This window comes from Neovison vison, chromosome 6 (genome assembly GCF_020171115.1).
Source record: "Neovison vison isolate M4711 chromosome 6, ASM_NN_V1, whole genome shotgun sequence".
Classification (NCBI taxonomy): Eukaryota; Metazoa; Chordata; class Mammalia; order Carnivora; family Mustelidae; genus Neogale; species Neogale vison.
The window spans coordinates 108,753,659-108,777,564 of NC_058096.1; the positions used below are offsets into that span (position 1 = coordinate 108,753,659).

The window sequence follows — 23,906 nt, forward strand, 5'->3', positions numbered from 1 at the left end:
ATGCTGATACAATCTATTTTTATGCTTTATCCTGCTTCTTTATCCTGCCTTTTAATCTTACTCTATTATACTTGTATACAATCAATTGTTTTTAAATAATCTCCTTTGGCAATAAGGCTTTACATGTTAAACAACTATTCTGTATTGAGTGATTACTAAATTAGTAGTTCACGCTTGATCAAAACAATGTAATGAAATAGCAAATCTGGTAGATATGTATTAAAATTAAGTAGTAAAAATTTATCAAAAAGGAATCTGTCCATGATCCCTGGGTTGGGAGTGCTCTTGTTTTTCCATTAGTTCACTGTATGAAGGAGATAGGCTTTAATGTCAGTTTGAGTCTTAATTTTCAATTTTTGAGTAAATGCAAAAATACACCGTGGGACAGACAGTGCTAGCTGTCTACCAAATTCATTTTCTTCTTCTCCCATGGTAATAAGATTGCTGGCATAACATTGGCTAGACTTTATTCCCCAGCATCCTTTGCTGTTGCTGTGCCCATTATCAATACATCGTCACTCAGCTCAAATTCATCCTTTTTGTTTGCTCTGTGAAATGAACTTGGGCCCCACATGCATTCTTTCTTTCCCAGGGGGCAGTGACACTTTGTCTGTAGAAAGTGCCGGAGTGACCCTGAAGGAGAAAGGGTTTTACTTCCTTGTTGCTGTGTGCGGGCTCCAGAGGTTATTCCAGCTTCTCTGGTACCTAGCTGATACTACTGATATACTTCATCAATGAATTCTAGATAGCTGGCTTGGTGTATGGTATGTAATAGGTGCTCAATAAATATTTGAATAAACAAGTTAAAGAAAAGAAAGAGGGAATGGCATATTGAGGTATAAGCATAAGTAATGTACAGTGCAGCCAAAGGGTATAAGAGCCAAGTATGTATCACAGTCTTTTTGGTGAACCTTTTGCAGTTCCTACAAATAACCTTAAAATATGCCTACTCTTTGCTTAAATGTCTATCTTGTAGGATTTATCCAAAAGGCATAAAAGAACAGACTCTGATTACTGTATATACTTGTTCAATAGATCTTTTTTTTTTTTTAAAGATTTTATTTATTTATTTGACAGACAGAGATCACAAGTAGGCAGAAGGCCAAGCAAAGGGGGGGGGGAGCAGGCTCCCCGCTGAGCAGAGAGCATGATTCGGGGCTCGATCCCAGGACCCTGGAATCATGACCTGAGCAAAAGGCAGAGGCTTAACCCACTGAGCCACCCAGGAACCCCTAATAGATCTTTGTTAATCACCTACTCTGTCTTGGAGATAAAGTTCTTAGCAAAGTATACAGGGTCCATGCTTTCAAGGACTTTATAGCCTATTAAAAAAAAGACAATCAACTAATCTTGCAAATGAATGAATAATTAAGGGTTGTGAGAAGTGCTATGGGAAAAAAGATAGTGTGGGACAAGTGGATAATGGGAGGTGAGAGCAAAGCTAGGAAGGCGAGGAAACTGAAATTACTCACTTTCTTGTGAGAGCAGTTGATTGTTTTCCTCTGGGGTGACCTTTGAATTGAGATTTAAGCACTTGTTGAGGTTAAGCTGGAGGGATGGTTTTGAAGGCAGTGTCACATTTTGGGTCCCGGGAATAGTTTGTGTCTTGCTGAAGCAGGAGGGGGTGAGGCAGGGTTGAAGCACCAGGAGGCCAGCGGGCTGGAACATCTACAATAAGAGAGGATGGGGCAAGATGGAGCCGAAGAGCTAGGCAAGGACCCACACTGTAAGGCCAAGTTAAGGACTTTGGTTCATCCCAGGAAATGACTAGAAATATTCTTTTGAGGACTACTTCACATGATCTAAAATGCAGACTTCAGGTGTTCAGTTTGCCCAGTGCTGACAGATGGACGCGTAACAACCATGGGAACCAACATCTAGAGCATTTCTATCACCACAGCCCATTCTTCTTCTTCTCCTTCTTCTCCTGCCCCTCCCCCCTCCTCCTCCTCCTCCTCCTCCTCCTCCTCCTCTTCTTCTTCTTCTTCTTCTCCTCCTCCTTCTCCGTGGCCTTCTTTTTTTAATTACTGTGTAGTCTTTTGTTCTGTGGATACCACAACCAGTTTATGGGATCCTCCCTGGATGGACACTTGGGTTGCTTTTGGTGGCTCTTGTGCATGAGGCTTCTCTAATGTTCTCGCAGAGGTCTTCTGGTGAACACATATCTTATCTCTCTGGGCTAAATACTCATGACTGGACTTGCTTGATCATCAGGTGGATGTCTGTTTACCTTCATAAGAAACCACCCATTTTCCAAAGGAGGTCACCCCATTTTACATGCCCTCAGCACTGTATTCTCGCCAACATGTGGTGACATTAGGCTTTTTAAATTTTAGGTACTTCAGTGGTGTCGATGGGGAGTCTCAAGTGAGGGAGTGCCTTGGGCTTAAAAATCATCACTCTGACTAGAGTAGGGAGAAGGGGTTGGGGGAGGTAAGGATGGATGAAGTGAGGTGGGTTAGGTAGTGATGGCAATAGTCCGGTGAGAGGTGGTTGTGGTTCAGTTATGGCAATGATGGTGGATGTGGATTTGAGAGATTTCTGGGAGGTAAAATTAGTCAGAGTTGGTTGTTAATTGGGAACCCCAGAAAAAAACCCAGTTCTTGTTTTTATTTATTTGATTTTGGAGGATGGAGATCATTTGGCTTGATTTTGGATATATATTTGTGGTGCCTTAATCTTTAGCAAAGGGACTGCTCAAAAATGTTATAGTATGAATGTACTGTGAAATATGATGCAGGCGCTAACAATGATACTGTAAGAGAAAGACTTCTTGATCTGGAAAGATATTCAAAATATATTGTTTAAAAAATAAGTTACAAAACTATGTTCACTGTATAGCATGACCTTTTTTTCATAATTAAATACTAGTACAGAGAAAAGGCATGTGGATGGAGCTCCTGGGTGGCTCAGTTGGTTAAGCAACCGGCTCTTGATTTTGGCTCAGGGCATGATCTCAGGGTCCTGGGATCCAGCTCCCTTTTGGACTTCCCCCTAAGTGGGGAGTCTGCTAGAGGAATCTCTCTTTCTCTCCCTCTGCCCTGCCCCACTGCTGCTTGCATGCACACACACACACACACACACACTCTCTCTCTCTCTCTCTCTCAAATTAATTAATTAACTAAAAAAAAAAAAAAAGAAAAGCCATGTGGAAGGATGTATGATAGAGGGTTAACTGTGATTTCTAGGTGGAGTTTTCAGAATAGTTTTAAATTTGGGCTAAGTCTTTTTTCTGTTTTTCTACAAAGAACATATGCTAATTGTGTAATATGAAGAAAGGTTATTTAAAAACACTTAACATTTCAAAAAAGGAAATTGAGGAGCACAGAACAAGAACAGAGTCCCACAGGAATGGCAAAGATGGTGATGACAGCAATGTAATCTCTCCTCCTCTATCCCTGAATCGCTCACCTAGTATCTCCTGGGCAGGGCACCTGGCAGGGATGCCCAGGGCTCTTTCAGACTTTGAGAGTCAGGGAATCCAAGGGCTAGTGAGAGAGTCTGAGCTGAACTCAAGCCCAGGATTCAGAGTCCATGGAGCCTTGGCTGATCCCTGCCTAAAACCTTCTTCGGATCATTCAGCCGTGTGTGTCTCTCTCTCACTGTGGAAATGCACAAGTAATCCACGACCTCCATGTTGCTAATTCTTTCCTCACCCTACTGACAGGGAATCAGAATTATCTGCCGTATTGATTTCTCCTTTCTCCTGAAAATACTGTTCTGATCGTCCCTTCCTGACTAGCCACTTTCCCCCTTTTCTGATGGTTCTTTTCCATGCCTCAACCTCTTAATCTTGAAGTCCTCGGGGCTCAGTCCTGGGAACTTTTCTTTTTTCTATCTAGATATATTCCCTTAGTGATCTCATCCAGCTTCAGCTCTAAATACACATCGATGACTTCTTTGTCTCTATGGTCTGGGTCTCTCCCCTGAACTCCTGACTTGTATATCCAAATCAGTGTTCCCATTTGGTTTACTAATAGGCATCTCAAAGTTAATGCGTTCAAAACAGGAGGCCTATTCTTCTCCCCCTCCCGCCCCCAATCTCTCCTCCTCTATCTCAGTTAGTAGCTGTAAATGGCAGCTTTGCAACTTCCTTGTGCCCAGGCCAAAAAACCTTGGAGCCATAACAGATTCCTCTCTTTCTCTCACTCTACACATCTAAAACCTATTGGCTCTAGCAGACTATGGCCTCTTTGTGGCCTGGACCAAACCATGTGTCACCTTGCCTGCATTACTGTATAGCCCACGATACAGGCTTGGGCTTCCTTCCCTGTTCCCTATAATCTATTTTCAACTCTGCAGCCAGAGGGGTCCTTTCAAATACAGGTCAGATTATGTCACTTGTCTCTCAAAACCTCTGACAGCTAAACATTAAGAGAGCAAAGGTCAGAGTCTTTGGAGAGCCTGCCTGTCCCTAGATAATACAACCACAACTTCTTTCTGCCTTTCTCTCTCTGTGTGCCCCGCCGTATCTCACTCCCTCTGATGTGAATCACAGGCCTTGCTATTCCTCAATATTCCTCAGTATTCAAAGTTCCAGGGCCTCGCACTTGCTCTTCCCTCTGTCCACATGCTTTTCCTTCAGCGATCCATCTGGGTATTTTACTTTTTTCAAGTCTTTACCCAGCCGTGAGGTCTTCCCTGACATCCCTGCTTAGAATCACAACCCCCACACCTCACCGTTCACTATTTCCCTTCCTTGCTTTATTTTCGCCGCAGTACTGAACACCATCTAAAGAACACCATCACTATGTGTTTCATGTGGTTTTTACCTCCTCCCCCAAAGGTAAGATCCCTGAGAGCAAGAGACTTGCACCTCTTTTTGTCTTCCCACCACTGATCACAGAGCTGTGCCTGGCATAGCAGAGGCACAATTTACTGGATGAGTAATAGTTACAACTTGTATTCTAGTTTCATGTAGAAAACCATTTTCCCCACTAGCCTGTGAGCTGTTTAAGGGGAGGGTGGGTTTCCCTGTGTGACCTCCACGCCCTTCTTGAAGCATCTATTGCACTGTCTTATGCAAAAGAGATGCTTGATAAATGTTGGTTAACAGAACGACGGAAGCAAAGAATCACCCACCTTAAGTATGGAGACCCAACAACCAAGGTCATCCAGGAGAGCCCTGCTAATGCGGGAAGTGGGAGTTGCCACCCCACATCCCTGCTCTGCTTTGCCTAAGCCCTTTGCCAGCGTTCCCGCCTCTGCCAACAGTTCCCAGAGCACAAACCCCTGGGTCTACCCTCTGCTCTTCCTGGTGGGAAGTACCTCGAGGGGAAATGCCCTCCCTCCTCAGCCTCTGGTCAGTGTGGTCCGAAGAAGGCGGTGTCAGTGGCGTTTGTGACCGAGCCGCCGTGAGCCAGCGACTACACCGTTTATGGAGTCACTAAGGTACTACCGTGCCACGAACAGGGTTTTATTTGAAAAAGGCCATCTGAGGTCATTTATCTTCAGCATCCAGCAGTGCCTGGCTTCTAGCAGGTGCCCCGCAGAGGCCTGGGAAATGTACAAGCATATACCTTTAATGGTGGGACTCAGCAATCTTCAGAGCTTCCTCAGAAGTAATGACTTGAGAATGTTTTTAACTGTTAAACCTTTGCACACATGTGTACGTACACACACACACACACACACACACACACCTTGAACTCCCGAAGAAACTCCTCTCTCCCATACCTCCTAAAAGATCCAGAGGCATCGGCTTGTCATAGCCCTCGCTGACCTGGGGGGTAGGATCAGGACGGCTCTGAGATCATCGAGTTAATCCGGTCAGTCCCAGAGTTGGGGCCAGAACCTCCGTGTCTAGTCCTCTCCCCACAGCAGCCACTGTGAACATTCCAAGAAAGTACTCTGGGAGGCTTAACAGCCGTATTTTCAGATTCGATTTCAACAGAGTGTTACCATTTAAGAAAGCCTGCCAAAAAGATAATGGGGACAAAAAAGTGCTCTGTAAACTGTTAAGTGCCATTCAAAAGTGAGCTCTCTGAGGTTCACTGCGAAGGTCAACAAACAAGGCTTGGGTATGGATGCAGGTTTTAAACCGGAGGAGCAGAAGCAAGGCTGATGGCTCAAGGACCAGCGTCTGGGACATCAGTGTATTTGCCGGGGTCAGGACCCAGCGTCTGGTCTGACCACCACTCTCACTCCCACCGCCTACTTTAAGTACAGTGCACTTATGCTAAATAAAATCAATGCTTACGTAAATATATGTGCTAACACTGATGCTTTTCTGGCCTTTTACGAACCCTTTTGCTTGTGTTCCAGAGCCCACACACGGAGCTCCAGCCACCTATACCACCGGGCAATGGATTGTCTAAGGGGTCCAACCATCTGGGTACATGAGTGTTTTTCTTCCACTTTCGTCTACGTTTGTCCCAGCTGCGTTAGAATTTAGATTCTGCACATACCCGGGCTCTCATGACTGCATTCTTTCGCCCTCACACTACCTCTTTGTCCTCTAACAACTGAGTAGGCATTGTCTGCCTGGCTTGGCTCACGAAAGGGGACCTCGATGAAGAGTAAACTTCACATTTTCTGGGCTTCCTTATCCTAGCGCCCAACGCTAGAAGGACGGCCCGGTGTTTGGTGACCTCCGGCATTAGGTTAACGATCTGGGTCCAGGCCCGGGTTGGATAATGAGCCCGTGAATAATAGGGAACTGATTGTCACAGACTTATCGTGGTGAAGCTAAGAGGCAGAGCTCGCTTTGTCCTGGGCTCCCCTGCCTTGTCCCCAGGCATCTCCTCTTAATCTGTCGAAGCTAATGGGTTTATGTGGCAGGCATTCAGGCCCCACAAGCTCCAATTCGAGCCGCTATGCACGGATTCAGTCTCAGATGTTTGTACACTTATGGGCTTGTAAAACAGTGAAAGAAAGACGTTAGATAAATTTACAGAAAGCCTTCTGTTAAGAGGCCTGGAAAAAGGTTCTACTTATTTCTCTCCTGTAATCGGAGTCTTGAAAAGCCCAAAGGAAGGTGCAGAAAAGCGTGAAAGAGTAACACGGCATGGCCTCGCCCCACACCCAGCCGGTATTTCCTTCCACACACCCCCGCCCCCAACAATACATGCCCACGAGGAGGAGAAACCGCGGGAAGAAAAATTCCTTCTGCTGCATGGCCAGGAAAGAAACAGGCCAAGACTTTCCCAAGTCTTTGTTGTCATTCTCAAGGAACATCCTGATGATACTGGTAAAAATTTTACTTGTTAAGATCAAAGTTTGTTGGGAGAAAATTAGTAATGAAGAATTCCTTAGGGGCGCCTGGGTGGCTCAGTGGGTTAAGCCGCTGCCTTCAGCTCGGGTCATGATCTCAGGGTCCTGGGATCGAGTCCCGCATCGGGCTCTCTGCTCAGCAGGGAGCCTGCTTCCTCCTCTCTCTCTGCCTGCCTGTCTGCCTACTTGTAATCTCTCTCTGTCAAATAAATAAATAAAATCTTTGAAAAAAAAAATTCCTTAGGTGCTTCTTGGTTTTTTAAGTATGTATCTGAGGGGCTGAGCTCCAATCACTCTGGAACTCACAGTTCTAGCCTAGTTAGTAATCTTTCACAAAATCCAGGGTCCAAATGGGAGCTAGGCTTTGGCAAATGGTTACAAATTTTGAGCAGGTAGGTGGGCACAAGGGGATGGGGTGGTCTCCGCTCACCATTGGCTCGAAGAGGACCTCTCTACCTCCTCATGCATCAGATCCCAATTATTCGCAAGAGTTTGAGAGGTGAGGCCAAAGAGCATGGGGCACTTCTATTTCCAGCTTCCTTTAATTAGTCTCAACTCCAGTCCACTGGTAAGGTTAAATAATAATTCAGGTTAATTAAGGTTAAGGGAGAGGGACATCAGAGAGAATGAGAGAGAGAGAAAGCCAGGTGGCTTCTGCTTGCTTTCCAGTGAGACCACGGAGGGCAAGAAAGAGGCAGGTTTCAGGCACTTGGTAAACTGAAAGCAAACTTCTTTATTGTACACAGTACAGAATATAACGCAGCTTGGCAGGATTGCATACGGCCCTGCGCGGGGGGAAAGTATTTCAAATCAACTGGCAGGTTAAAGCCTTTCTGCACTGTAGACTTTCCACACTCTGGAAAAGAAGCAAAAATAAAACAAAACAAAAGAAATAAAAAAAAACCCAAAACCATCCGGGAGGTGCATGAGTCCAATGGGAATGCAACGGTGATACGCCATCCTGTGTCCCGTGACAGCACAGGCCCGGTAGTTACAGCGTGGGGTGGGGGGCGGGGAGGAGAGCTCAGGCTACAGAAGGTTAGTTTCATACTTGCTAAGACAGCGTAAATCCATCAAGAAAAGAAAACCCAAACCAGGAGAAGGAAGAAAAAAAACAAATCCTATACAGCATTTACAACAAATAAATCTCTAGCCAGCTGGGGGTGAAGTATGCATCTATATATAGACTATGTGTAGGTTAGAGAGCTATAAATATGGTTGGGGAAGAGTCCTTTGATTAGAGTACAATGCTAATTAAGGCCCAAGCTAGAGGTTCAATACCTTGGCGGGCTAATTAGCTTCCAATAGGGGAAAACCTCATGTGTTCATAGCTGTAAAACGCGCCCCTTCTCCCTAGTGAACCTCTTTGCGAACGTGCTGCTGCTGGTCAGAAGGGGGACTAGTGGAGATGGGTGCGCACCCCGTTCAGAGGCAACAACGGAAAGCATGTTTCTTCCCCTCACTGGGTCAGCACTGTCTGGTGCAGGTGCAGACCAGGGCTCATTATCAACGTGCTAAGTGCCGCGGGGCGGGGGGGGGGGGGCGGGAGGTGGGGAGCAAGGGATCCTATCAGCAGAGCAGGCAGCAAGGCACTACCACTTACTTCCTAAGAACTTCTCCTCTACTCTGAGGCTGACTTGCACATTGCTTTAGCTGGGTGGTGGGAAACTTTTCCAGTATCATACAGCATCTGGAGTAAACTTTTTTTTTCTTTTCTTTTCTTTTTTTTTGATAAGGTGGAGGGAAACTAAACTGCTAGCACTGTTTTACCTGTCAGTGTCCCACGTACATCTCAAACCCTGTTGAATCCTATGCAGGGTTTAAAGTCCAAGAATTAAAGAAAAAAATAAAAAAAGAAAACGAACTGATGAAATGGAAATGGTCATCGGTCATGCCTGGGGAGACAGCAGACAGCCCCAGGGTTCCCACCGGGTGGCCAGGTGTCAAATGGACATTACGCGTATTATGTACATATGCTTTCCAGAGAGGGCGTGTTAGAGGACACGGGGAACTATACACATGGAATCTAAGCGGTGTGTCCAGGCTGCCCTGCACACCTCAAAAATGTACAACTCAGGTGCAAATGTTCCGTCAGGCTGTCTGGTGCAGAAAGCACAAAGCAGGCAATAGAGGGGGCTTGTGCGTGGCTAAGGGGGCGCCCCCAGCAAAGCCCCTTTCAAGCTGCAGCGTCTTCATCAGTTGGCACCGCCGTGCTAAGGACGCAGTGCACAGTTACCAAAAGGTTTGTTTTTTTTTTTTTGCTTTAAATACCAAAACTACAAAAATCAGTTTATAAACTGTTTTCCCAAAACAACCACCAAAACAAAACGATCCCCCGAATCGAAGCAAAACAAAATACTGTCAAAAGTGTAAATCACCCTTCTACAATGAAAGCCGTCCACACACAGCCGTGTGACTGGGAAGAGAAAGGGGGCTTGTTCTACGTGGTGACCACATGGCTAGAAGGTTCCCAAGAGTAGCGACGGTTTATTATTTGAGAACCACGGAGTGGGTAACAGCTGTTCTGACTTTCACCCCCTTCTTTCTAGACCCAGGGGGAAACATTTCAGCTTGAGCTTGAAGAGCTCTCCGAATTTTAAGATCTACATTTAACCCTTCACGGGATGAGCTGCCCCAGCTTCTTCGCCGAACGTTCTATGGGTTTTTCATTTCTTTGTCAATAAATTGTGCAAATCAGAGCCCTTCGATGTAAAGGCAATTAGTAGTCCATGACCAATGCAGATTGTCACACACTCTGTCCCGGTTTGTGGGCACTAACCTGAACAAGGTATTGCTTTGCAGATATTGTCCGTGGGAAGGAGGCTCCTTTGCAATCTCTTCCCAGAAACCTTGTCAGGATCAGAGCTGAGGCACCAGCCTTTTGGTGGTTTTTCGGTCCCTTCCCTGTTCCCACTCCCCAGCCAAGATATCTGTCGTTAAGGGTGCCAATCCAGAGACAGCTTGGGTTCTCCAGATAATACTCAAAGGGCAAGCTTTAGGAACAGCCAAAAACACACACAAAACCACTGCCCTCGTTTGCCTGAATGGGAACTGCTAGCTCTAGGGTTCGGCCGCTCAGCCACTCAGAAACTTAGTAAGCAAAGCCCTCGGCATAGGGGAGGCTGCCGCAGCGATCCATGTCCAGGAGGTAAGCTGGGTTGTCTTCAAAGTGGGTCAGCGGCAGGGTATCTTCCTCGTTGAGGTGACACTCAGACTCTGCTTTCAGGAACGGACGCTGGTTGTCGGGGAAGGCCATGGAGAAAAGGGCATCTGGGTCACAGACAAATTTGTAGACATATCGCTCCCCGGCCACCTGAGAGAGAAAGCACACCTTTTCAGACCCAGCTGGAACAGGGCACGGGGTTGCAGGGGTAGGGGGAGGAAACCAGGGAAGGGAAGGATGGTGAGGTATTCATATGTCAACAAGTTCTCAAGAAGCCGGGGACCAAAGGACGCGCATTAGTAGCTGATGGCCCAGACCATTCCGATTTATTTGGAGAAATCTGGGAGACCTCTCATGTGCCAAGTGTTTTGTTGACACCAGTGCTCAGCAGCGGTGTCATCTGACCGACTGAAAGACACCCCAATTTCAAATTCACACTGGATAGGCTCACCTTTTGTTTGTTTGTTTATGTTCTTTTAGAGGAAAATTCTCACTGTGTTATATTCACAGGTGAGAAAGAAAGGTTATACTGAGGCCGGTGCTTGGTGTTACAAGGAAGATTGAAAAGTGAAAAGCAGAAGTCAGGCCATGTTTTCAGTTACCTCCAAAGTCCACAGTCTTCACGGTACAGCTTTGTTATTTCAAAGGGCTAGGAATTTGATCATTAAAGCCTATGCGGAAATTTGAATGTGTTCCAAAGCCAAACAGAACTGCTTTTTGGCTTACCAATGATTTAAAATTTTGCATTCCACAGTTCTGCTACATCGAAGAACTGCTAACTACCTTTTTATGAATTTTATGCATTATCTTATTATTAGAACCAAAGGTCTTGATTCAAAGGCCTCACAATGTTGCTGATGAGCCATCCAGGTCCATGGGATCAGCCATTCTCTGCTGGTTGGTTAGCATCAGTGCAAGAGGAACTCCACCATTGAAAATCAAGCCTGATAATGTGCTTGGCTTGGATAATGCAAAGGGGAAAGGGAAGGCCGCTGAAATTACTGATAAAATGAACATGCTTAAGCTCAAAAATTCAAAAGGTCGAGTTTTACCCTGCCCTTCGGTCATTATGTTGTAATTCTAGAATCTCTTTTCAATTGCAGAAATATGGCTTTGCTTCCAAATCTTGGGTTTAAAACATCTGTTGCTATGGTGGCAGCTTAGAGAGGGAATGGTAGAATTCTCCTAATAGGTCCGAAAGCTTATTTTATGGTGACATGTCTGTCTAGTGACCAGAACACGGTTGTCTGCACCAATGTTCTTTGGAACTCAAGCACTAGGAATTAGGGGCTGTGTGAGCAAAACTGAACAAGCAGCATCATCACCAAAACAAGATATAAGGGTAGCAGATATAACCAAACAACCCTATTTAGTTACAGGCTTAATGCTAAATCTCTTGATGGCCCACCTCGAAAGCCAGTACATATATGCAGCAGAGTGAGGCAGAAGGGCAGAGTGGAAATAATACGAGATCAGGGGCCAGGAGTGGATGGCTTCCCATCCTCGTTCAGTCACTAATGAGTCTTAACCTCTGTGCACCTCAATTTTCCCTTTCAAAAGCTGAGAGTATGAGACTCCAGGTTTTCTATATCTCTCCCCATGCGGGCATCCTATCATTCACCCTTAATTAGTTTTCTTTCACTCATGGGTCATGCCATAAATATAACAATTCCTTACATGGCATAGCACAGTATTACCTCTGGGACATTTTCACATATATTACCCTGTGAAATTACAGTAGGGGTTTTTTTTTTATTGTTTTGTTTATTTGTTTTGTTTTGTTTTGTTTTTTTGGGGAAGAGAAGTTTTGGCAGGTCAATCTAAAGCATCCAACTAATAAATGAGAGTGTTAGGATTGGAAGCCATCCAAGCCTCATTCTTGTGCCTCCCGGCACTCTGCCTGTTTCGTCCTCAGAAATGAAGTTCTCTTCCACTTCCTGAAACAACTGAGGACCTGGTCCCAGGGAAAACTCATTGTTGGTAGTTCAAGTTATTGTGTCTTGGTCACATTCCCTCAGATTGGATCTGGAGTTGGGAATAGCAAAGGAATAATAGCTCTTCTTCCTGAATTTTAGGATTCCACCTGATAGTATTAACATTAAAAGGGGTGTGTGTGTGTGTGTGTGTCTGTGTGAGAGAGAGAGAGAGAGAGAGAGAGAGAAAGAGAGAGAGGTTTGGGGGAAAATGGAAAGTGATTGCGAATGGGTTTGGGGTTTCTTTCTGGGGTGATAAAATCTTCTAAAATTGATTGTGGTGATGGTTGCACAACTATGTGAATATATTTAAAAAACCACTGAATTGTATGCTTTACAGAAAGGGGAAGTCAAGAGACTGCCCATTTAGATTGTCTATCAACTCTGTGCCAAGCACTATAGTCGAACCCTCAGCGCTGCCCCAGAGGAGCTCACAGTACAGTACAGAGAGAAGGACTGTGATGGAGAGGTGCGCGGGGGCTACTGGGGGCAAGAAAGGAGACCCAGCCTTAGGACTTCAGATTCTTGGGAGTGATGAGGTGATGATCGGCTGGCCAGGTAATGAAGGCATTAGGAATGTTCTAGTTCTTAAATAGAATGACAGTTTAATAGGTTTTTTTCCCCCCACTTTCTGATATGCCTAATGACTTCCATGCACGTGGTGTATATTCTTTGGTAAACAAATTCTACATGAATTAAGAGAAGATGGCCATACTAGTGAAAGCAGTCAAGCGTGGGTGAGGAAATGAGTTGTTGATGGTACCCAGACCAGCAATAGCCTTAGAGTCTGTATGAAACACTAGAAAGTCTATAAGACTTTACCTTTATCTTCACCTTTCTTCTCTATCGAGAGGCCCATGGCAAACTGTTTAATACTTTTGAAGGCGGTGAGAGGAAACTGGGGTCCCATTACCACCTGCCTATGAAAGAGGTAAGCCTGGCTTCAGCACAGACAGGTTTTCAGCAGCCATGGCTGTACACTTTTACCACTGCATCTTACTGGCTATCCACCACAGACGGCCTAAATGTGTAAATGTTAGAATCTGGGTAAGAGTGTGGCATAAAATACGGTGGCTAAGAAAGATGAACCAGTGATTAATCATTCCCATCTTCTGCCTATCCAAGGAATTTTCAGATCGTGGTCCCTTTCCACCCGGCCAATGAGGATTTTTGTACCGGCTTCCTCAAAATATGCCTTAGCCTTCATTCTGCAAAGAGTGACCTGGTACTAGTTGATTCTGCTGCCATTCTATAAACCTTGTGGGGTTTTTTGTTGTTGTTGTTGTTTTTTACATTTGAGTTCCAGTTTTTTCTATAGGTTCTGAAAGAGAAATAGGATTTCCTTACTCCTCTAACACTATTGAGAGTATGAAACCAAGAGATTTAGAGGTCTGGGTATTTTGATAACTAAAGACTTGAGCTCAGCTCTTATGGAAGTGGAGGCCTTCAAACTGACTCCTCCATGTACTCCTTTACAGATGTAACTGTTGGCCTATGTTTCTGGACATTTTGGTAATTAGAGGCAGGTTAAGTAAAGCTGGGGGGCCTAATTTTCCTATAGTGTGTTCCACGTGCAACCTCTGGTGTTTGCGTACCCAAGAGCATTAGAAATACTCTTTATATCTCATTTCACTCTTAAGTTTTTTCTCCCAAGTTTTTTCCTACCACAGAATCGCTTACGAGGCTAACATTTTCTCCCAGCCATTACACACAGTCATATTACAGAAGCCCTTGACATGTTTGAAAGTGGTCAGAGTGGTCTAGGTGCCTCTTGTAACTGCTCACCTTCTGCATGATGCCCTTTTCGTAGTAATAGCGTAGAGAACGGCTGAGCTTGTCATAGTTCATGGCTGGCCGGTTCTTTTGGATACCCCAGCGCCGAGCAACCTAAAGAGACAGAGAAGTAGAGAGCAATGGAAACTCGTTCCTTGGGCCTAGTGGTATTCTCCCAATCCTGGGAGCGCCAGTTCTGAGACTTACTGCTTTGGCCAATGGTCTGCTTCCCTGACCTGGAAGCAAAAATACTTAATTCCTTCAAGACCCAATATTCAACAAAGGTGATGAGTCAGTCACAACCGCTAAGAGAGGTGAGATCCAGAGGTGGAAGGATCCTAGCACTTTAAGATTACAGAGGGCTTGGCTAATGGCCCAGAGGAAGCAGGCTCTCTACTGTTTCTCCACATATGAATTATTGACCAATACCCATAGACCATTAACATGTTGCCATTAAGTGCTATGGTTTCTGTAGCAGTCAATAAGGAATAATTAGAATGGTCATTCCTGAAACATTAGAAACACACTAGTGAGTTGCTAATGGGCCAGCAGAGCAAAAGTTCAATTCTAATAAGATTGGCGAGGGGCTGGGAGCTGTTTACTTACTGCAGCTCATGGAGTAAGGGGGAACCAGATCATTCCAGCCCACTGCCATCCAATCCCCTGCTCCCAGCAGACTTGCAGAATGGACATTAAAACATGCAGCACCATTATCCACTTAATGAAAAATTAACAGGGCTTCCCAAACAGTTCTGAAGTACATTATATCCAACCCAGTCCACCTGAGGTGCAGTGATGGGGAGATGTAATTGGAGTTTTAGGCAAAGATGCCTGATAGCAAGAAAACTTCCTAGTAGAGTTTACTCAATTGTCAGGACAGCCAAGCAATTCCTGTTCTCAAGAATCCCAAAGTCCAAATCCTACTTGTAAGGATGACCATCCATATAGAAGAGTAACTTTAGAAATGGGAGTCTCCTCAGAAGTCTTTAAATGTATGGAAACCAGGGGTCATGTTTTGAATATTTGGGGTCACTTTTGGAAACTTAAGAAAAAAACAAAAACAAAATAACTATATTCCTTTGATCTTTAAAAAAACAGATGTTTACTCATGGAGTGGGAAGCAGGGAGACTGCAAATGGGAAAGTGGATAAAAAAAAAAGCATTTCACTTAAAGCATCTGGGCAGAATAAAAGCAACATCTTCTGAAATCAGGATTCTAAAATGACCTTTAAAAATGCCAGAAATGATCTGATAAGCAAGGAAGAATGCGTCTGTCCTAATTACATTAGAATAATTCAATAGCCATGATTCTGATTCCTCTCTGCCTTGCAACAGACCGTGTGAAAGTGAAGTTTCCATTCGTTTGCTTTGGGCCCCTATGGCACGCACGAAGTCCCTGGCTCTCCTTCTTTCTCCATACTGTACCCATCCAAGTCTCTCTTTGAAATAGCCAAAAAGGCACAGTTCACCAAAAATCCATCCCTTGGCTACAGAAGATAAACATTTTCAACCAAAAGAAACAGCGGTGCAAGAGAGACCTGCTCAACCAATACACAACCTTCTACCCTGTTCAAAAGCAATGACTACGAAGCTGACTTTGAACTGCTGTGAGCCCACTAGTTGCCGGGAACCCAAAAGGAAGCCCAGTCTCATCGTCTTCCTGTATTCAGTGGTGGAAATCAATTCTGGAAGATTCTTCAGCTCCAGCCCTGACCTCTCTCTGCTGTCACTTGCATATGCAATGGCTTCCTGGAGCGCGGTTCTGCATCCGCACCGACTTCCAAGCAGCTCTGGTAGCCATAGTTACTGACTCATCCTCTTGGGCCAGGGCCCTGTGATTCAGGAGCCCTCCCCAGGGCTGCTCCTTCTACAGTAATGCATGATGAAGCACAATGGCAAGCTGCTGGAAATGAGGGCTGCCCCATTTCTGGGGGAAGGGGAGCAGGCAAGAGCTTGTTAGCAGCTCTTTCTGTCATTTTCCCATTCATTACTTTGATCACACACATCTTGAGGACAGAGGCTGAAAGAGTTAAAAAAAACCCTCACATTTCTCTTCCTCCCTCTTCAAGAGACAGCAAGCCACAGCACGGGGAGCAGCTCTTTCTCGAAGCCCATCCTTTTAAACCTCCCCATGGCATCAGTTATCTGCCACATGTTCAACAAACAACCCTACCCCCCAAAATATTCATTAATGCAGATTCACAGTTAAAATGGCTCCAGATTAAAGCCGAGTCAGTCATAATTGAGAGGGTGCTAAGCTGGATGACTATCAAAAGACATTTGATTAGGGGGCCTGCCAAAACGCAGCTCTAAAACCACAATTTCCATGCACAGTGTAATGGATATTATGGATAATTACCCAGAGTGCACTACTCAGCCACACAGCTGCCTACAATTACGTCCCAAACAGCTTCCTCCTCCGCTTCACCCTTCAAGCTCCCCCCATGACAACGTCTTCCAGCTTTCTCGAGGAGTTGGTATCTTCCTGGCTTTAACAAAGAGTGGGGATGGTGAAGTTAACACAACCGGGAGGGAAAGAGCTCAGCCAACGCTGCCCGCTGCGTGTCCTGAGGCCAGAGTGTGCACGCGGAATAGAAGTGGTTCTGGAACGTCAGAGAGCTGATCACTCAGAGCTCGCGGAGTACCAGGGGATTTCAGGGTGGGGTGGAAAGAAGGATTCCTGCAGAAACGAAGCCGTCCTGTTGGCTGAGGGAGGCGCAAAGCCACAAGAGGCCTCTCGTGTGACTTGGCTACTTGGCATTTATGAGCATTTTGGACTAATGTTAGTTTCTCTAAGAAGTATGAAAGCAGGAGCCTTTTACCATCGGTTCATCATTGTCTTTCCAGCTGGTAGGAGAGCCAAAGATTCAATAAGGCTTTACAGAGGATCATAGCCAGGTTCACCTGCAATAGCACAGCCTGTGATCAGGCCCAAGGCAGTGGCGATAAAGGAATAAAAGCTCCTGTTTGTGAAATGAGATAAATCAATAAGGACGGCCCCCGTGACAGACACAGACTTGCTTGCAGCAAGCCTTGGTGAGTCCAGGCAACATGCTTTCTTCAAGCATCTGGTCAACCAGTCCAGGTTAGGAGGAAGAGCCTGTAGGGTGGATGGCTCTTGGGCATGCCTCCATTTTCCATCTGACTTGCTCCAGGAAAACCTTCGAGAAACACAGGAGTACCAAACTCCGGCTTTGAAGGGAGACTCAGTCTTAACGGAAATGGGTGACGACGGGAGATGGTGACATACTTTCATTTTTATGAAAGACGCAAGACAGGAACACCACAGATCCTTCTTCTATAACTGCCTTCAGTGAAGCCTTCCTTACCCTCCTACTAGCCGGGATTCTTGAGACATTTCCAATCCACATAGTCTCCTTTTCTCATCTTAACTTTCAGAACATTTTCTTTTTCCAAACCAAGTGCCAAGTGGCTATTTCCTGCTGTTGACCCCCAGGCCAACTGATCCCTTTGGTGTGCCAAGGTGAGCCCTGGAGTTAATCCAACAACATCTAAAACTGCCATTCTTGCTCAAATGCCTGCTAAGAGGACTGTTGCCATTTCATTTACATCCAACCCAGATAGCTTTTGCTCTGCTGGTTTAACGTATAATGCCCAAGTATAAGCTACCAGAAGAAGCCTATATCAGATATTCAGGACAGTTTTTTCCCCCCTCATTTATAATTTCTCTAGAGTCTAAATCAAATAGAAATTTAAAATCAACCCCTTTGGAATATGCCAAACTGAGAACATGATTTAATTTACTTCCCTATGTGATATTCAGGAAAGGGGTTCTGTAGATTTTCCCCATTGAAGAAATGATACTGATGCTGTCTATAGGCCTTTCTGTCAATAGTTCTGGGCACACAAATAGTAATAGTGTTTCTTTTTCTATTAGGATAATGAAGGTTTGGGCTACCTCTCAACTATTGTGATGCCACATAATACACTTAAGAAAAATCCAAGCCCATAAGAATGACTCATTTCTGATCATTTTATTTCTCTAGGGTAGAGTCATTTGAAATATACAATCTGTTGTATTGTAATTGCATCTGATATTACCACAAGTCATATAATATGTTAACATAACCTCAAATATAGCCTGTAACAAATGAGGACCCACACCAATACAAGTTGGTATCACCAACATATTGGTATCACTGAAACAACACTTGAAAAAGACTTTTCGATATGGAAAACAGATGCTCTCTGGATGCAAGTCTTTGTGGCCACACTCTTCCGATTTTACAGACGTGTTACTAATACTTCTTGTGTTTTCTACAGTGGAGAACTTTGCCTGTCCCCGAATTGTAACTTGTCCTAGTAACAGGAAGAGAACTGCGAAATCCACTGGCCGGGTCAGAATCTGAATGAGAAGAGCATCCTTAACACAGCAAGAAGCTTCCATTGAGAACTGAACAAGAGCAGACATCATCATCATCATTGTTGTCATCATCAACCAATCAAACATCACCCAAGCTTGGCACCGGTGCTTACCTCCTCAGGTTCTATCAGCTTAAACTCCATGCCACGGCCCGTCCAGGCAATGAAGTGGGCATTGGCCGGGTCATCAAGCAGGGTAACCAGGAACTGCCACAGCTGAAGAGAACCTCGCCTCTGGTAAGGGGGCCCCTCCCGATACATGGTGGGCTCTTGTTTGACTTTGCCTATTTGGGATGAGGATATACATACAATAGTTTAGTCTTAGGTTTCTTGGACAATTTGGGCATGAAGGATTTGTGAATGCCAACCTAGCATTCACAAGATTGAGGGGCTCTGATATCGCTGACATTCTGTCTTAGCAACAAACTGGAGGAGCTACTTACCTTCCAGTCTCTCAGGAACAACACAAGTGTCGTCAAAGTACAACCGGGGATCTTTTTCATATGAAAAACCTGAAGGAAAATTTAAAAAGAATGAACATGTTGCTTAACAAATTCTATCTGTATCCTACTAAAACTCTGGTTTTAAGGACTAAAATGGAATTCTGCTATTTCGGGTCCTAAGCCCTACTAATTGCCTTATGTTTGCCAGACTCAATCTGACAGGGCTTCAGAAGGACTTAGGCATTGGTGTTCTGATGCCTCAGTCAGAGAAGCATCGATTCCTCCTATTCGAGCTAAGACTTCAGAGAAGTGCTGAGTCACCAGTAAGTTCCTTCATATCTTGTTATAAGGTCTGTACAGGTCAGTGTTGCCATGACTGAGCTTTAATATCTGAAAAGACAACTCATGTATTTCAGTTGGCCTACCTGGGAGGATTTGGTTGATCTGCACATAGTCTTACCATTTTCCTTTTAGCAAATATTAATTTCAACCTTTCCCAGGACTTGTCGAGGCTGCCTGTGTACCTCATTCAATTATGAAAGAGCTTGGAGGGTGGACAACGATGCCAAAATGAGTCAAGACTTGGGCCTGTGGAGGATTGTGACCAGCAATAAATTTAAAAGCAAGCTGGAAGTATTATCACCAGACATAATGGAAGAAATCTGAAGAGACTTCCTAGCAATAAAAACTTGCTCATCGTAGAGTTAACAAACCAGAGGTCAAAAAAGGGGAACTGATGGGCTCAACACGTGTAAGTGTAAATGAAAGGAAGGGAGGGCAAAAAGTGAAAGAGGTCAAGGAGAGGGAAGATGGCCAGCACTCTCAATCCAGAATGTGTGCCTTCTGTGCTGACCACCCAGTCACGTCACCAGGTACCCTGACAGGATCAGCGGTTCAAATCAAAGTCAGTTAACAGGCTTGATGGGACCACATCCCTCCCTGTGGCCAAGCCTGTTTCTCAGGGGTGAGCATGCCAGCCCTGCTCCCTTCCAGCACACTCTTCAGCAGAGAGTCCTGGCAGCTCCCGTGAACTCAGCCATGTGCCCTGCTCTGTCCAGCTGGGTGGGCAGTACAGGGGGGTGTGCGTGTGTCGGGTGTGTGCATGGCAGGTGTGCGGTCGGGAGATGCCATGAGCCTACGCTGCAGTGAATGACTAGCATGAGATTTTGAGAAGGATTTGCTAGGACTTGAAAAGTTCACGGGTAAAGACGCCAGGAAATAATTTGTTCTTTCTTCACAATCGGCCAAGATTAAGTTCTTCTTGGCAGGACCAGTGCTGTGTTTAAAAGGCCTGGGACTGGGAAAGCACTGCCCACCTTGGAAGAGACTGAGATTATCTTAGGGTGTGTGCTACTCATTTTTATTTTCTCAGCCCGAAGCACTATTTCTTGGTTTGCCGCACGATATCAAAGGAAGTCTATTTTACTGACATTTATTTATTAGTATATTTTATTGACATTTATTATTTAATCCAATAAATATCTATGCCAGGCACTGTGCTGGAAGAGGGTGGGTAACAAGAAGAACAGAGACTTGGTGCTTGCTCTCCTGCAGCTTGTATCCCAAAAGCATGAGACTATTGGGAAAGAAAAGTGAGACTTGAGGTAGTGGGGAGCATTATAGAGTGTGGGCCATGGAGCCGGACTGACGGACCTGGATTCACTGTGTGACCTCTCTGCGCTCCAGCTTCCTCATTTGCAGACAGGGAAGATGTTAATTGTATGAGAATTGGCTGTGCGAGAATATGGGTTATTAACATATACTTTGTTACGTTGATCTGTTTATCTTTATACCTCGGTGTCAAGAGTAGTGCCTGGCACATAAGTGTACAACAAATGATAGTTAAAAAGATTAAGATAGTAACCGTACATTGTGATGAGTACTATTAAGAGATTAACAGTAGGGGGGCCCGAGTGGCTCAGTCGGTTAAGCGTCCGACTCTTCATTTAGGCTCAGGTCATGATCTCAGGGTTGTGAAATTGGGCCTGAAGATTCTCTGTCTCCCTCACCCCCTCCCCAAAAAAGAAATTAACTGGATAATGTGAGAACTTAATCTCGTATAGTCTCTGTTATGGGTTCTAAATTCCTTGAGGATAAAGAACATGTCCTGAATATCTTCGTAATATCACATCGCCTTGTACATAATAAATGCTCAACAAATATTTGAATAAATATGAAAGAATCTCCATTAAAAAAAGATTTAAGAACACAACGCTTGCTTTTAAGTCAGGGTTTCAGTGAATCCTATGATAAATTTATTTTCCAATCTGGTACCAGGAAACTGACTTTTATGACAAACTGTTACACTTTCTATTATCAATAAGTATTACATAATCCCTCCTCATGTTTCTTCCTTCTCCCTTCCTTTCTTTCTTTCCTTCTTTCTGCCTTCTTTCCTTCCTTTCTATCTCTCTCTCCTTTCTTTCCCTCCCTCCCTCCTTTCTTTCTATTTTTCCCTTTCTTTTTCTTTTCTTTTCTTTCTTTCCTTTCTGTCTTTCTTTCTCTCTCTCTCTCTCTTTCTGCTATGGCTGCCAGGAAGCTATAAATTTCCTGACTTTTCCTCTGGATTCTGATACTCCAGTGATGTTTTAATGGCCTTATTATAAAGCCATTATAAGGAAACTCTTCGAAATTTACACATCTGTCAAACTTGTATTATCTGTAAGGATAATACATTCACTGTATACAGGGAAAAAAAAGGTAAACCTAAATGAAATTCTAGGTTTGGCTTTCAAACCAATCAGATGAGGGCCTGCCGTGAGTGTCATTTCAGTGTATCTGTGGTTTCTAGTTGCTGCCCCACGAGGTTCTCTAAACATCTGCAAGATGCTGTTGGCTTATGTGAAATTAAGTCAGTTGAATTTGCCCCAGCAGTTACAGCAGTTGTGGCCACAACCATCCCACCACTCAAAGGTGGCAGGAAGGAAGAACCTATTTGAGGAGCCCAGTGGAAATGAAAGATTTACCCGCTGTGCAGAGATTCCAGGTGAACGAATGCTAAGGCAGGATGGCTATCTTAGTAATCACAGATGCCAATCAGAAACACTTGTTTCACTAACTGGCATCCGTGGTCAAGCCTCTAGAAGAAGGAAGGAGAAGCCACATCACAGTAATTTAGAGCAATTAAGAATGCAGGTCTCTTTGAAACTAGTTTCTCCGCTGCGTGGGGGGTCAGGGAGAGGCATGGAAGAGAGTAGGGGGAAAACACACAAACTCGCCAGATATTCTGTGTGTAGTAAGCAGCCCAATGCTTTACTAAAAATATTTCCTTTAAGAGCATGCTCCTTCCTAAATGTTGTAATTATGCAAAATGTTTTCCTCCCTCTCTTCCCCTACCCCCTCCCAGTTTGCCTGCTGCAGACATCAATTGCTGCCGCAGAAACATTCAGGAACCTGGAAGAGAGCCTCGCACAGCTGTGCTGATCAATCGCAGTCAGAGGTCCGGTAGACAGCCCTTCCTTCCCAGGGCTGGACACGCACTCCGAATATTTTCGGGCACTATTCTTGGGCACCCAGTGCAACCCCACAAGAGAGAGACTCTCATCTCTCTCCAGGTCAGTGGGAAGCAGCTCCCCATAGAGATCATGCTTGTGAACCAATCATGACACAAACGAGCAGGTGCTTCCTAGTACTGTCCCATTAGCTTTTCAGTCCTCCTTGGATACACATTGGAATCACCTGGGGACCTTTAAAAAGAACGAATGCCTAAGACCCACCCCAGAATTTCTGATTTACTTGTTCTGGGTGAAGCCCAGACACCAAAAGTTTTGAAAGCTCCCAGCCAAAGCTGCAACTTCCAGTGCTATAATAGTTCTCAAACCAGAGCGAGCATCAGGACCACGTGGAAGGCATGTCACCACATGGAGTGCTGGGTCCTTGCAGCCTCTGAGGCAGTAGGTGGAGGGGGTTTCCCAAGAACCTGCCTTTCCAACAGATCCCAGGTGAAGCTGATGCCATAGCTTTGGGGAATCATACGTCTCTGGGTATTTAAGGAGAGATGTATATGACAAAAGACAAGACCTACTTCTGGGGAAAATGTTCTAAGAAAAAAAAACAAAAACCCTTCCCTGTTTCAGTGTTCAGAGAAGAAGTCCTAAACCTACCATCTCAAGTCGTCACACAGTTCCCAAGTGCTCATTCAGGCTGGTAATGTTATATACCGCTAGATACACCTCCTTGGATGGAAATTTTATTTGGTTTATTGGTTTATTTTTTCTTCATATCATCTCATTAACTCTGAAAAGTTAGAGTCATTACTATTGAAAATGATGGTGGCCCTCACTGCGTTCAGGACCATGCCAAAGAATGACTGAAGGTTACTGTCAATGAGTTCTCATTTTCATGACTCAAGAAAGGTTTAACTTATCTATGATCCCAAATCTCAGCGTGGAAGCTGAACAATTTTCAGCTTGCTTAAATATTCTTTTTTTTAAAAGTTACTTACCTTCATGGCTGCTGGAGAAATATCCCCCTCTGATGTAGGACGACTGGCAGTTAGGCACTTCTGAAAGAAAAACAGACATACACTCCGTCAGTAGTTTCTGCAGGTGAGTCAGCACATCTCTTGACCTGTAGCCCTGTGGTAAAGCCCCCTAGATAGTCTCCTGCTCCCAGGTCATGTCTTTCTTTTCTTGACCTGGGAGAGAGTTGTCACCCTAACAGACAACATGGGCAACACCATCACCCACCATTTGAAAGTAGGACTCTTGGCTCCTCATCAAAAGAGTGAGTAGGAAAAAATAATGCTTTATTCTCATAACTTGTTCATCTTAGAAATTAGTTAGCACCAACTCTGGGGAGAGAGTTAATGGTAGAAAAAGAAACTTGGCTTTCAAAAGGCCAAGCTTGGCCTTCTGTCTCTACTGACTCAGGGGCTCTAGGGGTTAGACTGGGATGAGGGGGTGCTTTAGATATTTCCCGATTAGCTCCCCTTTACAGTTGACAGTCACATCCAATTCT

The 23,906-nt window shown here is 44.7% G+C and overlaps 1 protein-coding gene across 1 annotated transcript in view; it reads right to left on the bottom strand.

Moving 5' to 3' along the window:
* Positions 1–9,672: 9,672 nt before the first annotated feature.
* The window catches only part of ETV5 (ETS variant transcription factor 5), a 56,439-nt gene continuing 42,205 nt past the window's right edge, over positions 9,673–23,906 (bottom strand). Inside the window, exons 9-13 of the mRNA XM_044251943.1 lie at positions 23,392–23,451; positions 18,948–19,016; positions 18,619–18,788; positions 14,134–14,235; positions 9,673–10,525 (exon numbers count right to left, since the gene is read on the bottom strand). Coding sequence (XP_044107878.1) covers positions 10,304–10,525; positions 14,134–14,235; positions 18,619–18,788; positions 18,948–19,016; positions 23,392–23,451 — 623 coding nt within the window. The 3' untranslated portion in view covers positions 9,673–10,303. The remainder of the gene's footprint in view (positions 10,526–14,133; positions 14,236–18,618; positions 18,789–18,947; positions 19,017–23,391; positions 23,452–23,906) is intronic.